The following is a 24704-nucleotide window of genomic DNA, read 5'->3' on the forward strand; positions in this document are numbered from 1 at the left end:
TATGCAGTCATTTTATAACTCCTACTTCCAAAACTCAAGGTGGTTTATTGAACACACAAGTCACTACTGTCTAAAAAGGTTTTGTGTAACAGCTCCTAAAATCTTGTCTCCTATATGTATATTATGTATATTAGCTCCCAGGTTTAAATTCTGGGTCTCTCCCTCCATTTTCTTTAGTCAACAGCCACAGTGACATTTTTTGCCAACTGCCCATGTCTACAAAAACAGTTTTCCTTAATGTGAGGATTAGTTATTCCTGCCTCCCAGTTTCAACACTTTCAATAACTGTGGGAGGAATCTTGGGGTCCTAACGGACAATTGCTTAAATATGAGCCAACAGTGGAAACAAAAAATGCCAATGCAATCCTGGGCTATATTAAGAGAGGGATAGAATCAAGATCACATGAAGTTCTAGTACCGCTTTACAAAGCCTTAGTAAGACCATATTTGGAACACTGTATCCTGTTTTGGTCACCACAATACAAAAAAGATGTTGAGACCCTGAAAAGAGTGCAGAGAAGACCAACAAATATGATTAGGGGGTCTGGAGGTTAAAACATATGAAGAAAGCTTACATGAATTGGGTATGTCTAGCCTAAAGAAAAGAAGGACTACGGGAGACATGATAGCACTGTTCCAATATTTCAGGGGCTCCTACAAAGAAGAGGGGCTCATGCTATTTTCCAAATCACCAATAGGCAAAACAAGAAACAATGGTTGGAAATTAATCAAGGAGAAAAGCAACCTAGAACTAAGGAGAAATTTCCTAACGGTGAGAGCAATTATCCAATGGAATAACTTGCCTTCAGAAATTGTTGGTGCTCCATCACTGAAGGCTTTCAAAAAGAGACTGGACAACCATTTGTCTGAAATTATATAGGGTTTCCTGCTCCAGCAGGGAGTTGGACTAAAAGACCTCTGAGGTCCCTTCCAACTCTTTATTCTATGTTCTAATATTGTGGCTTGTTCGTTGTTCTATCTGGGTCTTAGTTTTAATGATGAGTCTGAAGAAGATGAAAATGTTAAACAGAGGAATATGAGCCAATATGATAATTAAATAGCATCCCTTTTATTAAGGAAAACATGAAGCTTTAGAAGGGTGTTCATTTTTTTAATACATCCCAATTCCTGACAGCCACTATAACTATTACAACTATTAAAATTCAGTCCTGGTTATTACTTAATGGGAATTAGCCATTACCCCCTACTCCTTTCCAGAAAACATGACAAGCTTTGGATATAAATTTAATAAATAAATAAAAGTTGATAAGGCAGGCAATTGAGTCTTCCTTAGGCATTATCAGTGGAATAGCATTTATCAGAAGTAAAGATACATAGCCCACTTTCCTGCACACACAATATGTGTTGCCTTGAAGCAACCATCTCTCTCTACTTTATCACAGCAGGTTAACCTGCCACCCTTGAAATAATCAAAATATCAATTGAGAATGTAGGGTTAACCTGGCAGTTCATAACTTATTCATATAAAATCATGCAACTGAATTTTAGTTTTATAATAATCATCATCACAGTAGCCTGGATCTGTTGTTAAACTGAAATGTTGATAAGAAATAAAATATTTGAGTACTCCAGCAACTTTGCACATTCAGAAGTGGAAAATCAGGCAAATTAACTTGCTTGATTTTGATCCTATTACATATTTCCTTAACTTCCTATAACTTTGTTGGTTGTATCTTAGAATTTACGTTGATTGGATATTTAGTAGCCTATGACTATCACAGTCATATATCTTATGATTTATGATTATTGTATTTTTTTATTTATGATCATGATTTATCACTTGTTGCTTTTATGTACAATGAGAGCTTATGGACTAGAGACAAATTCTTTATGTGTTCAATCACACTTGGCCAATAAATAATTCTATTCTTTTCTATTACACTGGCTAATTATCAACAACCAACAGGCAGGATGTATTCATTGGAGTTGTTTTGGCTTCTTCTTTGCTCTAAACAGGGTTATATTTAAACTAGGAAAATCAGAAATCATTTCCAGATGGAACATTTTTTTGAATTGGTCCACAAACCAGTTTTCACTTTCCAGTCTGAACCGCATGGCCCAGATGATGGTGGTATTATCCATACACAAATGATCAAAGGTTAGAAGCAGCTCCTCCAGGTAAGGATGGTTGTATACAACATCAGCAGCCAATATATAGTCAAACTGAGATGAAGATCTGGGGAAATTCTTCTGCAGGTCCACCCCCCAGACCAAAGCTTTCACCTGAGGCTCATGTTTGCATTTCAGTTTTGTGTTTCTGACAAGATTGTACTGAAGGTTTCCTAGCACTTCAGGCAAGTCAGTGGAAATCACATGAGCACCTGTGACAAAAGGGACCACAATGACATTATTTATTGAGGAGAGTTGATGAAACTAGTGCAAATTCTTTTTATAATTCCCTGTGGCATAAGCAAAAATGATGAGCTGTGGCCCATTGCAGGAAACACAATATTCTTATGTGTTCTCCAGTTCCTTACTTGATGAAATTCCAGGGCAATTTTGGATTATAGTTTTGTAATACTTATTCAACTTACAACTGTAAGCAGAACAAACTTGAGCAGAAAGGCACTCCACAACTGTACATTAAGTTTGTAGGCTCAATGAATCACTATGGGCTTAGGGTCACATTGCCAAAGTACTCAGGAAGCTCACTAGATAACTTCAGACCATTTACTACAGGGTCTTCCGTGTAACAGGACTAAACCGCTACTATCCAAGATGGGAGAGGTCCATGGGAATAAAGCCCATTGCTCCCCATACTAGAATTTGATCCACATCAGCCCAAGTACAAACACCTAAGCAGTTTACTTTAGAAACTGATGAACCCCACTGCTCCGTATGGAGAACCGGGCAGGCAGAGTCTGAGGCTTGGCTATTTAAACACAATATGTTTATTGCTAACACAACAACAGCTAACAAAACAAGGCAACTACCGCTCCGCGCGAGCGGTAACACTGACAGAACTGTTGCCGTCTGACAGCTGCTTAAATAAGGAGCTGTCAGACGGAAGGAACCAATAGGAGAGCAGAGATTTCCAACTGTTTGGCTGCTCGCGTCTTAGCCAATCAGGGATGACCAGCAACAGGGCAGGCTTGGGCTGAGTCGTAACTGCAAGGATTTAACACCCACAAATACTAATTTCAAGATTGGTGTCTTGTTCAAAGAGGCTGTGCTCTGAGAACAAATCGATTTTGCACCTGTTTTTTTCCCACCTGTTTTATGTCCTTCAAGATACCAGTATCACATGTGCTATTTTTAAAACGGAGGGCACAGCAGGAGATACTACCACTTACCTAGCAAGCTGGCCACTACAGACACAAGGCCTGTTCCAGCTCCAATTTCAATAACATTTTTGTCAACCAAGTTACAAAGCTTCACATTTGTTTCCAAAAAATAGCACAGAACAAGAGCCTGAAAATGAAAAAGAACAAGAATAAACTGACAATTGGCAATTCTGAAAAAGAATAATGAAACAATGCCTTTCGCTCCACGAGGCCACCCTTTAATTACTATTAAGTAACCAAGAGGAGAAAGAAACTTCAGTTTATATGAGCAAAAGTATCTCTTGACACAAAAAGTATGTATGAAAAGCATGAATCTTAGGAAGTTAGAGAAATATTGAGAAGCTCAAGGTTGTTTTAAATGAACTGGTTTTAGACAATTGGCCAATCTAGGGTTTTTCAGATTATTTGGATTATAAATGCTCCATGATTCTTAATCAACATGCCAGGGGATGGTGAGATTTGCAGCCCAAAACATACGGAAACCAATAGTCATCTGCTGTAAACTGTAAAACTGCTGTGTTAATTACAAGGGGAGTTTATCTGGCCTGTTTAGCAAAGGGTCTTCTACAGGGGTGGGCTGCTGGGCAGTGGTGGGTTTCAAAAAATTTTACTACCATTTCTGTGGGTGTGGCTTTGTGGGCAGGCTATGGCTTGGTGGGTGTGGCTTGGTGGGCGTGGCAGGGGACGAATACTGTAAAATCTCCATTCCCTCCCCAATCCAGGGGAAGGTTATTACAAAATCTCCATTTCCTCCCAATCAGCTGGGACTTGGGAGGCAGAGAATAGATGGGGGCAGGGCCAGTCAGAATTTTTACTACTGGTTCTTCCAAACTACTCAAAATTTCCGCTACCGGTTCTCCAGAACTGGTCAGAACCTGCTGAAACCCACCTCTGCTGCTGGGGGTTCACAGGGATTCAGGAGAACCTCTAGCTAAGATTCTGTGCAGTTTGGAGAACCCCCAAATCCCACTCTTGGCTCACCCCACCTGCCCCGCCCTTCCCAGAAGTCCCCAAGTGGCCCATTTTGGATGCAGGTAAGTATGGAGGCTTCCCTCCACATGCAGAGGCTTGGGGAGTGCCTACCAGAAGTTCAGGACCTTCCGGGTCCTTCCGGGCCTACCGGAAGTTCAGGAAGGCCAGAAACAGGCCCATTTCTGGCCTCTAGAGGGTCTCCGGAGCCTGGTGAGGCTGTTTCACCCTCCCAGAGGCTCAAGGAAAGACTCCAGAGCCCGGGAAGGGCAAAAATGCCTCCCCACCATGGTGCAGGAGGCCGACAAGGCCATGCCCACCATAGCCACATCCACCCAGCAACTGGGCAGAGAACCCCTTGTTAAAATTTTTGAAGCCCATCCCTGGTCTTCTAGCACCATGCAATTAATTCCTGACCATGTCTATTCTAAACCTTCCCAACATTGTTATCGGTGCCATTCTGGACAGCTAGCATGCTACTGCCAAAAACGGGAACTAGGAACAATATATTTCGCTTCTCATCCAAAGCTGAAGAAGCTTCTTGGATGAGAAGCAAAAAGTCTTCAAAGAAAAAAAAAACAGAAACTCCAGTTGCCTCTTGGAAAAGCACCTTTGGGACAGCCATGATCTGGAAGACTGAGAATCTCCATAATATTTAGGAACAATTCCTAATTGTTCAGAATTAAAAGGGGCAAAAAGCATGCATACCAGTGGTGGGTTCCTCCCGGTTTGGTCCGGTTCAGCCAAGCCGGTAGCGGTGACGATATGACCTCCCACCCTCCTACCCACCCACGTTATTCTTACCTTTTATTTGGTCCCACCCCCAATCTATTGCTGCCTACTGAGTCCCAGCTGATGACTAGAGGGAAGAAAATTGTTTAAACTCTTGCCACGAGGCTTCAAAGGGCCGTCCTACAGCTAATCAGTGTTAAAAGCTAACAAATGAGTCGGGTCGTAAGTGCGAGGACTGGTCGTAAGTGCGAGGACCTTCCAGAAATGACTCTGACCAGCTAGCCACGCCCACCTAGTCACATGACCTCCAAGCCACACCCACAAAATAAGCCACGCCCACAGAACCGATAGTAAAAAAAATTAGAACCCACCCCTGATGCATACCATGTGAGGGATAGTATAAAACTAGACTTCTTGAGATTTACAGTATTTTTCTCCTTTTTCTTTAAATAAATAAAATGCAATGTGAACCACTGATTTCGATAAGAGAATGGAACTGTCTCCATCCATTATCATTCCATCTAACTGAATCATGGGTAACAAAGCACACATGAATAACTTCCAGGATCAAATATCTTTTCACCTTAAGCCAACTGCTAATAAGGTAATTGCTATTATTTTTGTTTCATTCTTTTTTCATCCCTTTGTTTCAACTGTAAACTTTAGTAGTTGGCAGATGAAGATTTGCTTTGAAATAACACCTTTTACCCTTGGTAATTAACATTTTTAAATTACAATATAAATGTCACACAGTACATTATTTTCAGATTCTGATATCTTCTTTAATAAAATGTTTAGGATCATACTAACCCATTACACAAGTTGCTTGTGCAGGATTGGAACAAAGGCTTATCTAAATCAGGTTGAATTTCTGGAGTGATGAACCAAATGTCTATTGGTATATATTAGTAAAATATACTGTAAAGATAATTATCATTTTAATATCACACACTCCTAACTGTCTGGGTTTGTATATCTCCATGCACCCTTGACCCATTCTTTTACAATCAGGATGATGTGCTGAAGTTAATATTTGGAGCAAACTGGTAGAGAATGATATTATCTAATTGCAAAGGGCTGTAATTGGGGGAAGTTGGAATCAAATGGGGATAAGAACTTTCAGAAAAAGCAAATAGAAGATGAGATTAAGACAAAATGAATTGTTGCTGCAGACAAAAAGTTGGACAGTTTAGAGCAGTGAAAGAATATAGAATTGGAAACTTCTTGATGTGGAAGCTAGTTGTCCCAAAGAGTAAACTGGCATAAAAAATATTCAGAAATTAGAAAACTGTAACAATGAGCTGTAGAGCTGGGACTGGAGAAGAACTGAAGAGGTTTAGTCTAGAACAGGGGTGTCAAACTCAATTTCATTGAGGGCCACATCAAGGTTGTGTTTGACCTCGGTGGGATGGGGTGGGTGTGGCCAGAGTGTGGCCAGCTCAACATCACACCCATAGGGGCTCCTGTGGAGGCCCGAGCGCTCTGCCAGCAAAACCAGGCTCCTGAGCTCCGTTTTTGGCTTCCACAGCCTCCTGCAACCCTCTGCCAATGAAAATGGAGCTCAGGAAGGCCCTCCTGAGCTCCGTTTTCACTGGCAAAGGGTTGCAGGAGGCCGTGGCAGCCGAAAACGGAGCTTGGGAGCTCATTTTCACTGGCAGAAGTATCCTGCAGGTCAGATCTGGCCCCCGGGCCTTGAGTTTGACACCCCTGGTCTAGAAGGTTTCTCTAGAAAGGGAGAGCTTAAGGAGAAAAAAAAAAGGCTACTTGAGAGTGAATAAGAGATAAAGTGGGGGGGAGGAGTACAAGGCTTCTCTCCCAACAGCATTCTGCTCAGCTGGGGCTCCATATTTGCAAGTGTATTTGGAAGTACACATTATCGTTGGCAATTCTCAGTCAATGGCAAGAGAGTGGAAGGCTGATGGATTGTCACCAACAAGGAAAAAATCCAGTGGGAAAAGCACCAAAAGGAGAAGTGGACAGAGTTAAATGGGCCAGAGGAGGGGAGGTCCAACCCAAATGAAGCACTCAGACAGTGAGATTTGGATGTTACAACAGAATTAAGTATCATCTAATTAATGATTCATGGTTAAATGCTTCTGAAAATGCAACATGTGAATGGCATACTTTTTAATTTGAAATATAGGCAATGGTCATAAAGAGCAATGTAGAGCAAATAAAATATGTTCAAAATCTGGACTGAAACTGCCTAGGAGCATTACTGATAAAAGAGAGGTGGGCTATGCTTTTAATAAATCTAAGATAATTTCACGCTTCTGACATCTGATAAATTACATTGTCAAAAGATTCCCTTTTGATCCGTGAATATTAAATCTGTATCTGCCCAAGAATAGAGATGTGGAAGTCCTAACCTTAATATTCCACTGTCCAAGAATAGAGATGTGGAAGTCCTAACCTTAATATTCCACTGTGTGTGGACTTTCCACATTTATATTTTTGAGCATTGTTTTTTTCAAATTTTACACAAAAAAATCCAAATACATGTAGTGCTTGTTTAGCAACCAGAATGGGGATCAGCAATTCTGTGACACAGTTGATACATGGGAAATCACATGATGCAACTGTGCTTCCCTTTTTTCCCCACTCTCCTCACCTTTGGAAGGCTCACTCCAGCACTGAGATAATTAGCAGGAATGGATTTAATGGTTGTATTAACATTCATTGGAGAGGAAGGGACAACAAGAGAGTAATCAGGTACACAATGGGAAATATACATCGAAAAAATGTGTAGCATCATCTGGTTGCCTAGTATGCTTGGGGTTGGGAACTGCAAATGTTCTAGGCAAACAGCTGGTACTTACTCATTCCTTTTGATGTGCCATTTTGATTTCCCACTGTGTGCCTGTTTACTCCTTTTTAATCCCTTCCTCTCCAATTTCTCTGCTCTGTGAGAAGGGGAGGAGAAAAAAAAACAGTCAGGCCCAGAAGAGAGTATTTAGGTACCTCTCACACTACAAGAAGGGTAAAAGAAGAAAAAGCAGGTGAGGCACAAGATACGTGCGAAAGCAGTATAATGAGAAACATGTGACTGAGAGAGAGTGGAAAGGTCATAAATATGTACCTTGGGTGCAAAGGTGTGGTTTTTTGTACCCTTATAGAGGCAAATGGCCATTGCATGAGGCATTTGATAAGCAAGGTCTACCTGTATTTCATATATTTAATCATTTTCCTTGTGGCCATAGGTGATTAGGAATCCCATGGGACGTGAGTGGAGTACTGCAGGAAAGACAAGACTCCATCCTGGTCAGCCAACTTGCTTGCTTCCTGTGCTAACTACAGAGGATAGGTTCTTAGCCCAAAACTAAATCAGAAATTCAGCAGAATGATGAAGGGAAGTCCCCTCTGCATTAACAAGAAGGAAGCAAGGTAAGCTAATTACTTCTAGGGCAGTGGTGAAATGTAAAATTTGTTACTACTGGTTCTGTGGGTGTGGCTTCGGCTGAAGAGGTTGCAGAAAAAAATGCTTTTAAAAGCCTCTGACGATCGGGCAACTCAGCTGGGATCTCAGAGGCTTTTAAAAGCATTTTTTTTCTACAACCCCTTCAGCTGAAGAGGTTGCAGAAAAAAATGCTTTTAAAAGGCTCTGACAATCCCGTCTGAGCCGCGTGATCATCAGAGGCTTTTTTTTTTTTTTACTTTTAAAAGCATTTTTTTGGCCGAAGAGGTTGTAGAAAAAATGCTTTTAAAAGTAAAAAAAACAGCCTCTGATGATCACGCAGCTCACCTGAGCATGGGGGGGGGAGTGCAGGGATTTTTGCTACCAGTTCTCCGAACCACCCGCCTCCATCGCTACTGGATCGGGCAATCCGGTCCGAACCGGGAGCATTTCACTCCTGTTCTATGACCTTATTTCCAAGGCAGATATAGGCCTGTACTTTGTTTCAGATACCAAAGACAATAATATTGCATGGCAATACCGAAGGCCAAACCACAGCTCCATAACTGTCTGTAGCTTCTGTAATCTTGATCCTGTGGCCAGCAAAATTGAATTCTTCCCAAGTATGGGTGGTTATCAAAGAAGGACAGAAACGTCGTCCCTTGATCTCTGCAACTATGTCTTCATCTCCATTTGGTCCTAATTTAAAATAATAACAAACATGTAACAATGACAGTCAAAATTCTTCAACCTCTAGGAATAACAATAGCCCACAAACCCATAACCATACTCTGCCAGGAATTATCCAGAACCAAAGACAAGATATAGAAGGATGCAAGAAACAATGTAATTTACCAAATCAACTGTAACAATTGCAAATAACTTGGGAAAAACATCATATCAATTGAAAACAAGAATCCATGAACATTAGCTGGCACCACAATCCCAAATTCCTAATTGCTACCTACACTGACACCAAAAAGCACCAGTTTGATATTTCCTATTTACAAATCAGAGAAATTAACACCGTTTTTTAAAAAAAATAGTAATATGTTATATGGTATGGCATGAATCAATTTTCAGAGAAATTGCCTTGGGATGTTTTTTACAAAAAATAGTCATAATTTCTTTGAACTCTGCAGAAGTCAGATTATGACTGCAGGAAAGCTTTTCTGTTCTAAAGGTCTGTGAGATTTACTACTGCAGAGAAGAGAATTGATTACCAAGCTAAACAATTTTAAAATAAGACTCATGCTCTTGAAGGCAATCAATGGCTAATAATCATTAGCTATATACCATGTTTCCCCAAAAATACGGCCGCAGAAGTCAAGCAGCAGCACGACAGGTGTCAGGGCATGGGAGGCGTGGCTGCGGTGGTCCTAAAATAAGCGGGTAAGACATCCCCCGAAAATAAGATCTGGTGCTTATTTTTGGGCCGAAAAGAAAATAAGACCCGGTCTTATTTTCAGGGAAACACAGTATTACCTGCAGCATCTAGAGACAGTCAGTACCAGTTGCTGAGAAAGACAATGTGCATAACAGGAGTGGGTTCCACTTACCTTTACTACCAGTTCGCAATGGGAGCATGTACGCAGATCACCCATGATTACGTCGTGGCGGGTGGGTGGAGCCTCCAACCGGTTTTATTACCGGTTCTATAGAACCGGACCAAACCAGGAGCAACCTACCACTGGTACATAGGATTATGAAGTTCATAATCTGTTTGTAGATTTCTAGCAAGTCTTTGATTGGCTACTGTACTTAGGGAACACATTAGCCTTTGGACATATCTGGTGTAACTCTTCTTATACAAGAAACTGATCTTAGGGTAAATTTCAGCTTTTACTAGATGTTAAGAATTAACCTTGATTGAACTATGCTTGTTATCTCAAATTAGTTTTGGTATCCAATTGCAAGTAAACAATGAACATCAAGAGGACCTACTACCCTCAAAGATGTCATCAAGTCTCCTCCTGAAGCATTCTCACCTGGTACAATTAGAGAAAGCCTATATTGTGGCAAGGTGTTGATGTGATAGAGTTGGCTTCTTGGCCACATTCTTTTTCTAGATGGAAATGACCAATGGTCTATACAAAAATTGGACAAATTATTTTCCAAATATTATGCATTTAAAAATGTTTTCAATGGGTTAAAAAAAGTCCCGTTTCAATGGACGTCAAGCTGAAATGAAGGGAAATTACCCGTTTTTTGCACCATTTTCTAGTTAAAATCATACCTATAACTTCTAATTTTCCCTCAGGTTGTAATTTCACTAGATTGGAAAAATATAGACTGAACATTCCTATACCTAATATGACTTGAAAAAAACATACATATGGTCACTAGATGGCAGCCATGAGATACAGAAACTGTTGCATATCCAGGAAGTTGAAGAGTTCTGATTAGCTGTTAGAATGTCGTTGTTCTCATTGGTTGTTTCGTTGACAGCTCTGCTATATAAGGAGCTGTCAAGTGCGGTATGGTCACTAGATGGCAGCCATGAGATACAGAAACTTCCACTTTTTCTTTTTTTTACTGACATCTAGTGGTCATCTTGATTTCTAACCTTAGTCTTGTGTCATATTTGTATAGCTTGGCTTCAAAGAGTTTCAATTAAAACTATGGTATTTTAGACCTCAACTGTGTCAGCCTGATTGCCCTTTAAAATATATTTTTAATACCCAATCAAAAACAGTCCTCACAGAAATGTAAATGTGAGATAGGTTGACCTGTGTGTGGCTTTGCAAAAGTTAAATTGTAGTTATCTCTCTCATATTACACACACATACACATACAGAGCTGGAATAAATCCCTTTGAACTCTGTAAAATCTGGTTCTACGTCTTATATAATAGGGTACAATCAAGCAAATTGAAGTTGATTGCTTTATAAAAGGAAATTGAGGATCAGAATAAATCACAGATACCGGGTTTTTTTGCACATGAATATTTAAACCATCAATTAACAGCTTAGAATGTTAATGTTTGCGCATATTCTATTCCATTTTATCAGATCCTATTAAAACCCTATAAACTAATTTTCTATCTTATTAGATTGCTCATCCAAGCATTTTTCTTGTATAAATCTGTCTTCTTTTTTTTTTTTCCTTGTTTCTATTCTAAGGAAACTGAAACCCTTTACATGCTAAGTCCCCATTCACTATATCATTCTTCAGTGAGTCTCATTCCTTTCTAACGTAATAATCTTTTTTTTTCCTTATCACTTCAACAAGTACATTCTAAAAGCTGCATCTCTCTGGGTCATCATCCTAACAAAGTGAAATGATAGAGATTTCAGCAAGTGAGAACATCTCTACAAAAGTGAACGCAACACACCCTTTGCAAACACTGAAATAGGATACAAGTGTTACAAGATGAACCTTTTTTAAATATTGCCAAGGGAAATGATACTCCTGCTAAGTCCCTGATGACCTGGGGACCTTAGTTGCTCTTTTCAAGAGTCATTCCTTCATAAGCATATTGTTCAACCTAACCTTGAATGTATGCTATGATTCCATCTCTTTCCCCTGACCTAGCAATTACCAAAAAGTCTGAACAACCATCCAGCATGTTCTTAAAGGAGATGATATTATTGGGCATGGATCTGGGGTGAAATCCAACAGGTTCTAACAGGTTCTGGAGAACCAGTAGCAGAAATTTTGAGCAGTTCGGAGAACCGGCAGCGGAAATGTTGAGTAGTTCAGAGAACCGGCAAATACAACCTCTGGCTTGCCCCAGAGTGGGGTGGGAATAGAGATTTTGCAGTATCCTTCCCCTGCCATGCCACCAAGCCACACCCACCAAGCCACACCACACCCACCAAGCCACACCCACAGAACCGGTAGTAAAAAAAATTGGATTTCACCACTGGCATGGATAGGTAATAGTCTAATTCATTGAGGAAGGGCAATATATTTGCAACGTATTAGTTGTTCATCTCTATTATAAAGCCATTTTCACAGTCTTGCTTAGGGTATACTCTGTGCTACTCTGCTATTTCATTAATTTTGTCTCTATTCCCCTAATTGTCTCTTCCTGACTAAACAGTGGGCAACAGTGATCATGGGACATGAATTTAGTAGAGGTAGTCCTTGACTTAGGACCGCAATTGTTCCCAAAATTTCTGCTGTTATGTGAGACAGTTGTTAAATGGGTTTTTTCCCATTTTACAACCTTTCTTGCCACAGTTGAATCACTAAAGTTGATGCTAGTAACCTGGTTGTTTAGTGAATCTGTGCCCCTAAAAATTTTATTTTATTTTAGAAAATTTATATAGCTGCCTACTCGCTCATGGCAACTCTAGCAGCTTACAGACAAAAAACAATGTACAAGAAATAAAAATAATAAAAAATAATAAAATTATAACCCCCCACTCCTCCTTGGTGACATCACACACTCAAATCCGCCATTTAATGGGCTCCATCCCACTCTGGGTTCCTCAGGCCCACTGGCAAAACCACATCTTCAAGGACTTCCAAAAGAGTGGGAGCCATCTAATTTCTGGAGGGATGATGTTCCAGAGGGAGGGAGCCACCACGAAGAAGGCCTTTCTTCTGGGTCTTGCCAAATGTACCTCCTTAGGGGACATGATCCACAACATTCCTTGCCTCTACTATATTCTACGATAATATTTTGAGAACATGAAAATGATGGGTGACTATAATCCAAAATTTTGTTTGGAACTGCATTCTGTGACTCATACCACAGACATTAACTGGGGAGAATAGACAGCATCCTGGGAGGACCAGAATGAGTCATAAGAACATCCTCACTATGTCCTCCAATAAATGGCTCCTTTGTGATATCATTTAAAGGTGAAATCTCTTTTGCATCAGTTTTATTTCTTGGTGATTTCATAAAGACATCCACATAATTTTCTTGGCAAAAATGAGAGTAGGTGATTACTCTCATCTTCTACACTGTTTTTAGGCTTCCCAGCCTAGTATTCCCTGATAATTTTCTATCCAATACTAACCAGGCTTAGTTTCCAAGCCCAAAGATAAGCAGAAGCTATCATCCACAGGTAGTTCTCAATTTATGGTTGATCCAGTGGTGAAATGTAAAATTCGTTACTACCGGTTCTGTGGGTGTGGCTTGGTGGGGGGTAATGTGACTGGGTGGGCATGGCCAACTTTTTTTTTCCTTTTAAAAGCATTTTTTCTACAACAAAAAATGCTTTTAAAAGGCTCTCATGATCCCAGCTGAGTTACCTGATCATCAGAGGCTTTTTTTTCTTTTAAAAACTTTTTTTTTTACAACCTCTTCAGCCGATCATGTCCGAACCGGGAGCATTTCACCCCTGGGTTGATCATATTATGACCTTCCAGAGTTATAACAACCTCAGAAAGGCCATCATGAAATTTTGCACATGCCCCCCTGACAGTTATCTGACTACATTTTGGGCACTTGGCAACCAACCAGCCTTTACGACTGGTTGCAGCAGCCACCAGCAGTGAAATGACCACAATTTGTGGTGTTTTTTTGCCAGTTCCAGCAAAAAACCACATTTGTAAGCATGGGTTCATTTAACAGACACATCACTCACTTAATGACTGCAGTGATTTGCATAACATTCACTGCAAAAAATATCCAAAAAATGGTTCATTTACATCGGTGCCTCAACTTATTATCACAATGATTTACGACCGATTTCCAGTCCCAACTATGGTTCTAACTTGAGGATTACCTGTACTGAGAGACTACTATTTATCAGAATATTGAAAATAATACATTCATCTCTAAATATCAACATGTGGTTATCAGCTAAATTTGTCTACTACTGTTGGTGGTTTTGTTATAAGGTCTGTTATATCACCAGTTACAAATATGAAACATAGCAAGCTTGCCACAAAACCAGGTAGAAGAATGGGTAATATTTACCTTTGTTATGGTCTGGCTTTCTAGGTATTTCATATTTTTGTTGAGAGGATTTTGAATCCATGTCATACAAAGTCCTGGGTTAACAATCCTAGAAATGAAACCAAATAACACCATGTAATAATATAAGAAGTAATAATTAAGTCAAATCTGATTCTGTGAAAAAGTAGAGCTCTCCCATTATCTTCAAAAATCATGCTTTCTTGGTTGATAGGTTAAATAAATAAGAATTTTCCTGTAATGGTCAACATCCAGTGATAATTTGGTAGTTAGATTATTATTAGCTATTGACAGGAATGGCTCCAATAGCAAAGAACAAGTCTAAATTTATGTTGAGGAAAGCCAACTTTGTGGACACACTTTGTGGAGCTATGTCACATCTCAAGTTTTCACAGATTTCAGAATATCTCAAAAAGAACTTAACCTAGACATGTAAAAACAAAACAAAAAACCACTAACCACCACCCCCAAAACATCTGAGATAAATTCCTACTCAACAAAAGTGCAAGAACTATCAAGAGGGAGTTATGACAGTGATAGGTGTGTTTCTGATCTCAAATACTCTCCATATTTTCAAATCTGCACATCATAAAAAGATGTATCATTGGGAAAGTGTTGAAAAGGTCATATTTAGAAAACTAAATCCATGTATTTAATACTTAATAAAATGTATACAAATTGTTTAGGTTTTAGAAAATTATAAATGACACAAGTTATTTATAAATCTAGATCGATATTCAAAGTCTTAATTGAAACATCTTGACTGATATATTTGTTTTATTTGTTTTACTAGCTAATTTAGTTCACATGTGAATACTGACATCTCCAGGTTGTATAAATGTTTTGTTATATATTGACAAATGCTTCACAATAATTGTCCAGAAATATATCTCGTTAGTGCACTGTCAACATTATTATGAAAACTTAAAATTGTTAAAAATATCCCTGTAATAAAAAGTATTGAAAGAAGATGGGCTCCAGTGCAAATCCAAAAGCTCCGAAGACAAAACCTCTGATTCTGGTAACCGACCCAGACTGGATCCTGCAGTGATTAAAGAATTACCAAACAGCATATACATTAAATTGAATGGGAAGAAATGCAGGAAAAAAAATAAAATATAAAATAATAACAACATAGAAAGGATATGTGTAAAAAGATGATTCTTCAATAGCAGGAGCAGTGTAATAGTAGATGCTCCTGAAATATTTCAGTTAATAGGTACCGTGGCTGAGAAATCTGTAAGTAACACATAATCCACATTTAATGACACCGCAATAAGATCTCCCCAGATTATTAGTGATCATGCAAATTTACACCAGGGAAGGTGATCTTTGTGTCCTTGTTTCAAGTTGACTAAGGCTTCCTATGCCTTATAAAGTATTTAATATTAAAATATCAAACTTGACCAATATCTAATTGGTAACCAATTGTTTTTGTCCATATGAACTGAAGTTTCTTTTTTTTTTCGTTTTATTTAAATTTGTATACCGCCCTTCTCCTGGTGGACTCAGGGCGGTGCACAGCCAAGTAAAAAACATCCAATACAAAATTTAGAAATTTAAAAGAATTATACCTTTTGGCCAAAAATTAAGAGTGAAGAGAGGCAATTGAAAGAACAGTCTAAGCAGGAATTAGAAAACGTGCAAGGTGCAGAAGGAGGTTTTCTGAGTGAGCCCTTGTTGGATTCTTCTCCAATTTTGGATTTGATTCAGTTGACAGAAGTTAAAGATCAACGTATAACTAGAGCCCAATCCAAGCTACTTAAACAACAGCAACAACAACAACAGGAAAGACAAGACAAGAAGGCAGTTAAGAGTACCGTACAAGAGAGTGGAGCTATGGGAGGAGCGAGATCGAAGCTCTCGGATGAACTTCAAATATTTTGCTCTGTGCTCCAGAAAGAGGCTGATGACCTTTAAGTGTCTATCTTGGAATGTCAATGGGTTGAATTCAGCACAGAAAAGGAAGAAATTATTTACATATTTGAAACAATTTAATAATGATATAATATGTTTACAAGAAACGCATATCACAACTCAAGATCAAAAATATTTGATAAACTCAAAACTAGGAGCACATTATATATCTTCAACTTCGCAGAAAAAGAATGGTGTGGTTATTTATGTAAATAAAAAACTAACAGCGAAAGTTATAGAAGCAGATCAAGATGGTAGGTTTGTAGCAATTGAATTGCTCACAGCAAATGGTCAAATTCTTTTGATTGGAATCTATGCTCCCAACCAACAACAGGATTATTTTTATAAGATGTTACATACTAAAATATTGCAATGGGACTATAGATCTATTTTAATTATGGGAGACTGGAATGGAGTAATTGATTCTAAACTAGATAAAAAGAGCTTGGCAAAGTCTAGAATTAGACTACCACAGACTTTTTTTGATATGAAAGAAGATATGGAATTAAAAGATGTTTGGAGAATACATAATCCAAATGAATTGGACTACACTTTTTTCTCGGATAGACATAGATCTTTTTCTAGGATTGATTTTATCCTGTTGTCAAATGATCTACTTGTTAAGACAAAAAGAACAAAGATTTTTCCAAGAACTCTGACTGACCATAGCCCTGTATGGATAGAAATTGAGATGGATAAGGTTGAGAGACGTTCTTGGAGATTAAATGAGAACTTGTTCAGATATGAAAAAAATACAATAGAACTTAAAAAGCATTTGAAAGAATTTTTTGAAATAAATTTGAATAAAGGTACCCCAATTGAAATTGTTTGGGATGCAAGTAAAGCTTATATGAGAGGGGTACTCATCTACATGAATTCTAAACATAGACTGTTTCGACAAAAGAAAAGATTTGAGTTGGAAATGGAAATAAAGAATAAAGAACAGTTACTCATTAAAAATCCAACAGATGAAAGAATACGAAATGCTATAAAACTTTTGAAAGACCAATTTCAAATGCTTATGGCGGAACAAGTTGCAACAAGTTTACAATACGCGAAGCATAATACATTTTGCAACGTTAACAAACCGGGCAGATGGTTGGCTTACACATTGAGGAAAAAACAAAGTATACGGACTATTGATAGTATTGATATTGGAGGGAAAGAAATCTTTCAACAAAAACTAATTAAAGAAGCTTTTGTGGATTATTATACTAAACTATATGCTAAAGAAGAGGTGCAGAATGGACTTATAGAAAAATATTTAAAGGATAAGAGAGTTACAAAAATTACTGATCAACAAAAGGAAAGAATGAATTATCCTATAACAGAGGAGGAGATAACAGCAGCAATTAAACAGCTAAAAACAGCCAAAGCTCCTGGCACGGATGGTTTGACCGCAGTGTATTACAAAACTTTACAAGCTGAAATGGTGGGACAACTTAGAGATTTATTCTGCAATATTCAACAAGGGGGCAAAATACCCCCATCTTGGACAACTGCTTATATATCTTTGATACCAAAAGAACAAGTTGGTCCTAAAAAACCAGAGAACTACAGACCAATATCTCTTTTGAACACAGACTATAAAATTTATGCGAAGGTATTAGCCAACAGGTTGATGCCAGTAATCCAAAAGGTGATTCATGCGGACCAAGCGGGATTTATTGAGGGCAGATATATGAAGGACAATGTAAGGCAAGTAATAGACTTATTGGAATATCTTGACAAGAATAAACAGATCTCTGCAGTGCTGGTTTTTTTGGATGCGGAGAAGGCCTTTGATAGAGTGGATTGGAATTTTCTACTAAAGACTTTAAAAAAGATGGGCTTTGGGGACCAATTTATACAGGCGATCTCAGCAATTTATCAAGAGCAAAAAGCACAGATTATTATTAATGGAAGTTTGACGACAGAGTTTAAAATTGAAAAAGGAACAAGACAGGGATGTCCGTTGTCCCCACTTTTATTTATTTTAACATTGGAAGTCTTGCTAAATACAATACGGGACTCAAAAATTTTGAAAGGCATAATGATAAGGCAAGAGGATTATAGAATAAAGGCATTTGCAGATGATCTGGTGGTTACCCTATCACAACCAATGGAATCAACAATCCTGATGAATGACATTATACAAGACTATGGTAGAGTTTCAGGTTTTAGACTGAATTCAAAAAAGACTAAAATGATAGCTAAAAACATGACACAAGATTGCAAACATGAGCTTGAAAGGAGGGCAGGTTTTGAAATTGTACCTAAGGTAAAATATCTTGGAGTTCAGGTTGCAGAATCAAACATGAAATTGTTTCAAAATAACTATGAGGTGTTGTGGCGAGAGGTTCAGAAAAACATGGAGACTTGGAAAAAGCTGCAACTGTCTTTACTTGGAAGAATAGCAGCAGTTAAGATGAACATTTTGCCAAGATTTCTGTTTTTGTTTCAAATGATTCCGGTGCTTAAAAGTGATAAACAACTGAAAGTTTGGCAAACTGGACTTAATAAGTTTGTCTGGAACGAGAAAAAGCCGAGAGTGAAATTGAAAATTATGCAAGATGTTCCAGAAAGAGGAGGCCTTAAACTTCCAAACCTACAGTTATATTATGATGCAGCAGCTTTAACTTTAACAAGTGATTGGTTTGGAAGTAAAAAGGCTGGAATATTGAATGCAGAAAGTTTTGATCTTGAATTTGGATGGCATGCTTATCTATTTTATGATGACAAAGTTGATAAAGTATTTAAAAGTCATATACTTAGAGACTCTTTGATGAGAGTTTGGAAGAAGCACCGACTCAAATGGGATTATAAAATACCGCTATGGCTGGATCTTGGTCATACCTTGTGGAATACAAATATAATGTCACTCGGGGGGTTTTTATACAAAGAGGTTCTTTTTACAGATGCGGGCAGATGGCAGCTGAAGACATTGCAGACACTGTTGGACGAAGGGATTAATTTAACCTGGTTACAATATAATCAATTACAATTGAGATGGAAAGAGGACCAAAAAACTGGTATTATGTTGCATGAGGAAGAATTGGTTAGACATATAAGAGAGAAAGGTCCAATGCATATTAAAAGGCTTTATAATGTTTTGCTAGAAAGGGATTCAGAAACGGAATTAGTTAAAGATTGCATGATTAAGTGGGCACAAAATTTTGAAGAACCAGTGATGTTGGAAACATGGGAAAAAATTTGGGTTCAGAATGTTAAATTTACACAGTCGCAGAATTTGAGGGAAAATTTTTATAAAATGTTTTATAGATGGCATTTAGATCCTAAAAAGTTGTCATGTATGTACCCTAATGTTCAGCCAAAATGTTGGAGATGCGAATGTTTGGATGCTACGTATTATCATGTTTGGTGGACCTGTAGGAAAGTTAAGGCTTTTTGGATAAAAATATGGTGGGTCATGCAGAATGTTTTGAAGAAAAAAATTCAATTTTCTCCACAATTGTTTTTATTGGGTATAGTTAAGGGTTTCACACGGGGTGAAACAAAATTAATATTGCATATGATAACAGCAGCAAGATTGTTGATAGGTAAATATTGGAAGAATGAAGCTTTGCCTACAATCGAGGAATGGACTTTGAAGATGGCCAGTTTTGCAGAGATGGCGAAGATTTCAGCATATTTAAAAGATTGTTCACAAGAGACTTATGAATGGGAATGGAAAAGGTGGATAGAATATGTTCAGAACAAATACCAAACTAGAAAGTACCAAATAGCTTTTATTTGAAAACAATGTATTAGAAATATTTTAATGTGAAGAGATAAAGAGGGAAAATTATATAGGGGGAGGGATGGGTTCAGGTATATATATCAGTGTTATTAGTTATGAGTACATAATAGGGAAGTCTGGGGGGGAGGGTTAGGGAGGGTTAGGGAGGACGGGAAGTTTGGGGAGGGAGGTGGGGGGGTGAAAAAAGGGGTGAAAATGTAATTGTAAAACTTTTGCAATAAAAAAAAAAAAAGAACCTTACAACTAAAACCCATCAAACAATTAAAAATCTAATATCTCAAAAACGGGGGGGGGTTGCTTCAATCTAGATGAAATATGTAGATAGTGACCCTCAGCACAGTCTACATCAATTGCATCTTCTGCACTCAACACAAGAGTAGTTCCACAAAGAGGATACAGGTGCACAGACAACAGTTTTTAAGCTATCCATGTCTGACTGAAAAAATAACTGAAACTAGAAATAGGCATTCTCAACCTAGAGATCACTTGGGCCTTTAGTAACAGTGATAGTTCTAGGAACATCGAAGGCACGGGTGTCAAACTCAATTGAGTCATGTGATGTATCATGATGTATCGCAATGTTTTTTGCCTTTGTGGAGCCAGGTGGGCTTGGCTGCATGTGATGCATTCAGCCCATGGGCTGCCAGTTTGACAGGCCTGACCTCAGTGGTGGGTTGCCCCCAGTTCGGACCAGTTCTATAGAACTGGTAGTAAAACCGGCGGGAGGCTCCACCCACTGACCCTGACATCATCAGAAGTGATCTGCGCATACGCAGAAGCAAGGCGCGTGCGTGAGTGAAGCGAGCGCGCACGTGCGATCCCATTGCGAACCAGTAGTAAAGGTAAGTAGAACCCAGCCCTGCCTGACCTAAGGCATATTTCCTGTGCTGAGAGTGCCTCCCCATTAAGAAAACTCCCAAATTCCTATACCAAGGATCCATTCACTCACATACATCCACTGACAAGATTCAATATTGATTTCTTTGTTCTCATCCAACCAATTCTAGATACCACTTTGGAGCATACATATATCCTACTGAATAACAATAGCAATAGCACTTAGACCAGTGGTGAAATCCGGCCGATCTATCCAGCTCACACGATCCGGTAGGGCCGGCAGCAGGAGGCTCTGCCCACACGCCAGAATGTCATCATGTCCCATTTTTGACCCTCTACGCATGCACAGAAGGCTCTGAGCATGTGCAGAAGAGGCGCGCACGCTCACATTTCCAATCCAGTAGCAAAGATAAGTGCAGTTTACCCCTGACTTATATACCACTTCACAGTGCTTTACAGCCCTAAGTGGTTTACAGAGTTGGCATGTTGTCCCCAAATATTTGGGTCCTCGTTTTACCCACCTCGGAAGAATGGAAGGCTGAGTCAACCTTGAGCCTGATGAGATTTGAACTGCCAAATTGAATCAGATGTCATAGACAGTATCACCAGCATATTGATGGCAACTCCTAATGGCTGCTGCCATAGAGAACAAGATAAGGTGCCTTATAATATTGGTAGCATAACTGCCCAGATGTCAGAGCACAAATTAGTATCAGATGATTAATAATAAAATTTACTGAAAGATCCTTCAAAACCATAAAAGGTCTATTTCTTTCCCATTTGAGATCATTATCAGGACAATGAAGAATGATTCATTCATATACCCATCTCTCAATCCAGACAGAAGTGGATTAAGATACTTTATTTCTTTGTGAAATGTTGCCTGTCTTCTCTAAGTGTCCAAAAGGGGTCAAATTTGTAACTGGGCAGTAATTGTTATAAATTTCTGAATCCTGTAAAAATTTTTCTTTAAGATGTGGATGCATTACTACCTTTTGTAAGATTAGCAGTAGCACTTATTACATAAAACATTTTTACTCATTGGATCCACTAGTCTCACAGATACTAGCTGCATTGAATAAACCAAGATGGGTAAGGCTCAGTTGAACAGACTGTAGGCTATCTAGCTACCAGTGTCTTGTCTATGTTCTCCAGCCTCAAAAATTGAAAGGAATCCTACATCCGGGGTCCCCAACCTGTGGGCTGCAGTCCACTAGAGGGCCGTGAGGGCTTTGCAACTGGGCTGTGGAAACAGTCAGCGAGCGTGCACGCATGCACGTCCTCACTTGTGCGAGCGGCAGGTGAGTCCATGCACTTCATTTGCATGAGCGGCAGGCGCTTGCCAACAGTTTGCGCATACCATCCCCTCCCCTCCGCCAGTCCACAAAGCCGGAAACATTGGGGAACTCTGTCCTACATAACTGGACCAGAGAATGCTTTGACTCCATCACTAGATATTTATATCAAGGGAAAGATACAAGAATCCATTGGAGTTGGGCAACTTAAGGATGGAAGATGGATGGATGGATGGATGGATGGATGGATGGATGGATGGAAGAAAGATGGATGGATGGATGAAAGATGGATGGATGGATGTGGGGGAGGGAGGGAGAATGATAGATAGGTAAGGCACAAGTTCCACCATGAGATCATTCACAACAAATGACAATATGCCCTTAACTATTCCAGAAAGCTCTGCTTGCTGTGTACAGTATTTGCAGGATCTAAAACAAATCTTTTTTATTCTTATGAAATAGGCATGGCTATATACATTGTTATATTTGTCCAGCTGTCCTCAGAATAGGTATTACACCATTTATACTCCAGGTGTCCCTTGGCCCATTTCATTGCTTGGAGCTCCTCAGAAAAGCAGGGGGCTTAGGATATGAAAAAGCCAAAAAAGGGCATTTGGAGACAACTTTGTTCATTTTGTCTTACCTTCTGAAGTTCAGCTAAGACTTTGACAGACTTATCAGCTTTGCCTTCTGAAAAATTTCCCCAAACAATTCAAGTATTTCTTGCATTCTATAAAGCTCTGGGAGGAGCATCTTAATGTCCTCTGTTTCCACTTATCCCATTAACACAGCAAAGCAAGTAGCAGGAAGTACAGCATGTTTGCCAAATGCTTCTAAAAACACAAGTGCATGCCAACAGTAGGCTTAAACAACAGTTACAGAGAACCTTTTTTCTCAGGTTTAACACGTTTCGAGAACATTTTCTGCCATATCATTGGAATTGGTTTGAGCCTCTTACAAAAGCTTATTCTTATATAGTAACTTCTAGATTTGCAGAAGCAACGTGTGCATTCATTGACTTAAGCTAGCAAAGCAAGGCTGAAGCTATAAAACCAACAAACAAGTATAGTAGTTGCATCTATATAGAACATAAACAGATTTTGTGATAAATTTGTGATAAGCAAGTTTACGCAGAATAAACAAACATATTTAGATCTAGTTCATTGTAATAGTTGCAGTGGCAGGAAAAAAATTATCAAAGGAATTTTCTGCACTGCTCATTCCTCAGTTGTAAATAAATTCCCCTTCATTGGTATTTCACAAAATGTTTTTTCTTTTCCATATGATCTGGTGATCTGTAATCTAGAATGGCCTGCAAAGCCTAAAAAAAGAGTTAGTTGTCCAGCTGTTGGATTGTTTGCTGTTTTGACTACAGTATTCTAGCAACAATTGCATTACTAAACATAGTTCAGAGTAACTTTAAAAACTGTTTCCAGAATCTGAAAATGTATCCATGCAATCTATTCAAGCAACATACCTTTTGTTGTTATTTATATTCAGAAAAAGTAGAGGCAAAATGAGGCAGGATGAAAAAGCTGTTAATTCTCACTACCACTACCCCCAGCATTAACTACCTGATGAAGCGCTAGAAAGAAATAACGGATCAGTCTGAATTGCAATCTGTCAACAACTCCAATAAGAGAATTAGTAAAACCAACAGCTGCCCTTGAATTTCATTGGGAGAAGAAAGCCGACACAAAGTACGCTTACGTAAAACAGAGGGGACAGTGATGATGACAACATGCAAGCCAGACACTGACCTCAAATTAGCAAAATCAGACTGGAGTCCTACTGTGTATCCCAAGTTGAAGACGACCAACTCAGTACGGCATAATTTTGAGTTGACACCTAGTTTTACAGAATGGTGTTTTAATGCCTCGTATCCCACAGATACACCATACTGGGCGACAGTCTTTGCAGAAATACGATTCTTTTCTTATTTTAGAACGTACAAGGCAAGTGTTGAGTGAAACTGAAATTAAAGCATCCTCACAGTCCAGATATCATTTTTCTCAAGAAGAGCGGATACCAATATGCAAGAAAGATTTAAACTGCCACGTTTTAAACTGTTTTGAAATGCCTACATCAGCCTTTCTCAGCCTCATGCCATCTTTCAGAACTACCAAACAATATGGCTTTGGTACAATGGCTGAAGTTTCTGGGAACTGTCATCCCCATGGCATCAAGTTGGAGAAGGTAGGAGTAAATGGGGGAAAAAAATAGTAAGAATCAAGGAAATGGATGGTATGGGATGGTATTAAGCAGTATCCAAGACAATAGAGTGATCATAGAACTGGGATAAAACGATACTTGTACTTTTCCCTACCTGTTGTACATCAGCTGTGTTAATTCCATCACCCTCAAGATTCGTGTTGGCTAGACATTATGTATAAAGGCTGGTAAAAATGGACTATAACACCCCTCCATTTCTCTTCCGAATTTAATATACACCAATCTGGGCGTAGAGGAGAAACATGAACAGAGAAATTTGCTATCCCTTACTTCTTCTTCTCAGAGGCAATTCTGGTTTTGTCATATCAAATAAGCTGAAATGTCACGCAAACATTTAATATGTAATGCTCCAGATCAAAATATTGCATTTAGTGATCATAGGGACGAAAACAACTAAAAGTTAACATCT

At 38.8% G+C, this 24704-nt stretch overlaps 1 protein-coding gene and 1 long non-coding RNA gene across 2 annotated transcripts; one reads left to right on the forward strand and one right to left on the reverse strand.

Moving 5' to 3' along the window:
- Positions 1 to 1047: 1047 nt before the first annotated feature.
- On the reverse strand, positions 1048 to 24142 carry LOC117667159 (methyltransferase-like protein 21E). Its single transcript, XM_034420377.3, is given in 6 exon segments — positions 1048 to 1959; positions 1962 to 2342; positions 3315 to 3432; positions 8942 to 9099; positions 14279 to 14366; positions 23541 to 24142. Coding segments are annotated over 5 exon segments (771 nt in total). The 5' UTR covers positions 14340 to 14366; positions 23541 to 24142; the 3' UTR covers positions 1048 to 1906.
- LOC117667169 (uncharacterized) lies at positions 3088 to 12757 on the forward strand. Its single transcript, XR_004591983.3, has 3 exons — positions 3088 to 3598; positions 5494 to 5610; positions 8207 to 12757. It is a non-coding gene; the product is annotated as an uncharacterized LOC117667169 (long non-coding RNA).
- Positions 24143 to 24704: the final 562 nt, after the last annotated feature.

This window comes from Pantherophis guttatus, chromosome 5, assembly GCF_059756535.1.
Source record: "Pantherophis guttatus breed Tessera chromosome 5, ASM5975653v1, whole genome shotgun sequence".
Classification (NCBI taxonomy): Eukaryota; Metazoa; Chordata; class Lepidosauria; order Squamata; family Colubridae; genus Pantherophis; species Pantherophis guttatus.